The sequence below is a fragment of the Octopus bimaculoides genome, chromosome 5, assembly GCF_001194135.2.
Source record: "Octopus bimaculoides isolate UCB-OBI-ISO-001 chromosome 5, ASM119413v2, whole genome shotgun sequence".
NCBI lineage: Eukaryota > Metazoa > Mollusca > Cephalopoda > Octopoda > Octopodidae > Octopus > Octopus bimaculoides.
In genome coordinates, this window is record NC_068985.1 from 127,064,324 (window position 1) to 127,068,087 (window position 3,764).

A 3,764-nucleotide genomic window follows, 5' to 3' on the forward strand; every position below is an offset into this window, starting at 1 on the left:
CTAACTGGATCCTAATCCACCAAGGGAAGGTATGTCAGAAGAAAGTAATTCAACAACGCGGGTTGATGAACCGTAAGACGTGTGGCCAGAACCTCCTGGAAAATAACCATAGCGAGGGACATTCCACAGTTGAATCAGAACAGTCACAAACAGTGAAAGAAGACATGCACCCAACACCAGAGCTGAAGACACCTCCGAAAGGGGGTGGCCCCGCCACGTCAAAACGGTAGAGGAGTAGGGGCCGAAACCGGACGTGGTTCCTCCTGATGATGTCTTCAGCTAACTGGATCCTATAAAGGAGCTGTTGTGGTAGCAGACCACGAAACATGGTTGAAATTCCTTTTTGATAAGGTTCGTTTTTACAAGAACGGAAACATGTAAAAAATATCTCTGACAAAATTTTAAATTAAAATTCATTTTTGATATATTGGCGTTTTCAAACTTCTTTTTTATAAATATATACCCACTCGTATGCCACCTACACTTTTTTATCAATATATATATATATATATATATATATATATATATACATACATGTGTATTTATATATATAGTTATTTATACACACATACATACATATATACTATATATATAAACATATATGTATGTATATGTTATATGTAGACATATATGTGTGTATGTATGCATACACACACACATGTACACACACACACAAACACACAGACACACACATACATGCATATATAGAAAGAGAGATAAAGAGATGGGATGGAAGAGAAGAATCAATGTGCATGGCCGAGTGGTTAGGGTGTTGCACTCATGATCACAGTACATTGTGTTCTTGAGCAAAAAGACTTCATTTCATGTTACTCTACAATGATTTTGACATCTTAGACAAGTGATAAATATCAATGTTTTGTCATGTTTGTGACTTGTCAATACCACATACACAAAACAAGTGCTAAAGCAAGCTAAATCGCTGTCTATGATTATATGCAAAATGGTGTAAGAACCATCTGCTGCTATGTCCCAAAGTTTCATGTTATGGAAAAAAATTCAGATATGAATTAAAAGCAGCTTTGAGGGATACAATATTGAACACACATACATAAATTCATGAAGTAACTGTACTTCCTTGTCAATAGAGGATGTGCACTTAAGTAAGGTATTTCATTACCTGCAGTATGTAAAGGTGTGCGTTGATTTTTACTGGAAACTTTCCATATAGAAGGGTTGTTGTTGAGTAAAATTTCAACGATATCCAACTTGCCCTCTCTGGAATTTAAAAAAAAAGAGATAAAATATTTTTAATGATTTACAGAAATAAAAAAATAACATTATAAAAACAAAAGAAACAGAATGATTAAATGATGGGTGCATTTGTATAGATGTGTATAATATTACATTCACCCCCCCCCCCCCACTCCACATGATAGTTGCATCCTATAATATCAAGGACATGGGGTACCTATTCTAAAACCAGGATACATATGCTGTGTGTGGTTGTGTGTGTGTGTGTGTATAAATATATATATATATATATACATATCTACCAATCTATCTATCTATCTATTTAATTCAATACTACTTATCGTTTAACGTCCGCTTTCCATGCTAGCATGGGTTGGACCCAATAATAGGATAAAATCTTTTATAAACATTTTATCAAGTGGTTAGCGTGAAAAAACTCATAAGGGAAAAATCCATCATTTATTCCACGAGAATATATTTATTTATATTTATATAAGGGCATTACTACAGAAGAATGCCTCACGTTAAAACTACCATAATAGACACATTTTTACCGAACGTGAGGAAATGCAACTCTCAAAAACAGACTTAACTATATATCGAATGATTTCACGATTATTACAACAATATGTAACTTTCAATCATCAGTATAGTATGGTCAAAATATAGGAAAATAAACAAAAGATTCAACATACCAAAATGAACACCCTGTGTATAGAAGATTATTTATCTCTATATATCTATGTAAAAAGTGGGCTTTTTTTTAATTGCACCTCGGTAACACGTGTTTATACCATTTTGGTATGTTGAATCTTTTGTTTATTTTTATATATTTTGACCATACTATACTGATGATCGAAAGTTACATATTGTTGTAATAATCGTGAAATTGTTTGATAGATAGTTAAGTCTGTTTTTGAGAAGAGGAAAACTGGGTATAAGAGGTATCAGATGTTGTGTGCAAGAAAAGAAGACTGCACTGATTTGGTCATGTGATGTATATGGATGAGGACAGCTGTGTAAAGAAGTGCCGAGCTCTCACTGTGGCAGGGACCTGTGGAAAGGGTATACCAAGGAAAATGTAGGATGAAGTGGTGAGAAAGGATCTTCAGACACTGGGCCTCACTGAGGAAATGACAAAGGACTGGGACATATGGCAATTTGCTGTATTTGAGAAGACATGTCAAGATAAGTAAAATCACAGTCATCCACACATACAGGCTTGCCCTTTCTAGGTGCTGGTATCATATAAAATGCACTTGTACAGATGCAGTATAAATGCACCCATGCCAGTGAAATGTAAAAAAAAAACACCCAGCACAATCTGTAAAGTGGTTGGCGTTAGGAAGGGCATTCAGCCATAGAAACCATGCCGCAACAGACAATTGGAGTATGGCCAGCTCCTGCCAAACTGTCCATCCCATGCCAGTATGGAAAATGGATTTTAAATGATGCTGACGATGATGATGATGATGATGATGATGAAACTTTTAAGCTTGTCCAACACCATGGCAAAGAAAAAAAAAAAATTATATGGATGTAAACTTGATTTTCTTTTGTTTTAATAAATAAAAGGTGGAGAGAGGACAAAAACATCACAAATATATTTTATGGAGAGGAAGTACCAGAAAGATGTCAGTTTGAGAACCACTGGTTTAACTTCACTTTAGCTTTAACTGAACAGATCCATGTTCAAAGGCAGTCTATCCATGACCATTTTATCTTTATTCTTTTAACCATAGTTTATCTGAGACTATGTTATCCAGTGTGTCCTCTTTTTCTTTTAACATGGTAGGGTGGGATCTAAGAGAGAACTAGCTGCTTTGTATAGAAAGTTCAGTGACTGTGTAAAGAGTACCTTGTCGGCATGTATGCTACTTAGTTCATACCAATGGAAAAGATTTGTAAAGAAAACAAACTGATCATCTATGGATTCAAGTAAGCTACAAAAGCATCAGAGCTGATTTAGTAGCCAAGAAAAGAGATGGCATAATTCCTGCAACCACTCTGTCTGATAAACACAGTACTTGGTGCAGCAATTACATGGATCAATATAAAATTTAATTCTGGCAACAATCCTTGCTTGCAAGCACATACCATTCAAATTGTAAAAGATTGATTAGATGTAGCCTGCTCTGTTGTGCAGCCCACACTGTACTACAAATACAAGAGCAGTACAGCATATTAGCAGCAACTATGACAAACAGAAGCATATAAACACACACACACACCATAATAATAATCATCATCATCATCATTTAAGGTCCGTTTTTCATGCTGGCATGGGTTGGATGGTTTAACCGGGGCTGGCCAGCTGGGGAGCTATCCAGGCTACAATTGTCTGTTGTGGCAGGGTTTCTACAGTCGGATGCCCTACCTAACACCATGTATTATGAAGCTAGTTCTTACTGTAGTCTCTACAGTGTTTACTACATGTATTAACAGAATATTATTGCTGCTATATATGTATGTATGTATGTCTGTCTATCTGTCTATCTGTCTGTCTGTCTGTATGTATGTATGCATGCATGCATGTACATATGTCCCCCCCC

At 35.8% G+C, this 3,764-nt stretch overlaps 1 protein-coding gene across 3 annotated transcripts in view; it reads right to left on the reverse strand.

Annotated features, from left to right (window-relative positions):
• The window catches only part of LOC106871250 (ankyrin repeat domain-containing protein 16), a 75,976-nt gene that overhangs the window by 38,995 nt on the left and 33,217 nt on the right, over positions 1–3,764 (reverse strand). For all 3 annotated transcript variants that reach the window (XR_008264163.1, XM_014917603.2, XM_052968002.1), the window contains exon 3: positions 1,139–1,236. Coding sequence is in view for 2 of the 3 variants with exons in the window: in XM_014917603.2 (XP_014773089.1) it covers positions 1,139–1,236 (98 nt within the window). In the remaining variant the exon portion in view is untranslated. The remainder of the gene's footprint in view (positions 1–1,138; positions 1,237–3,764) is intronic.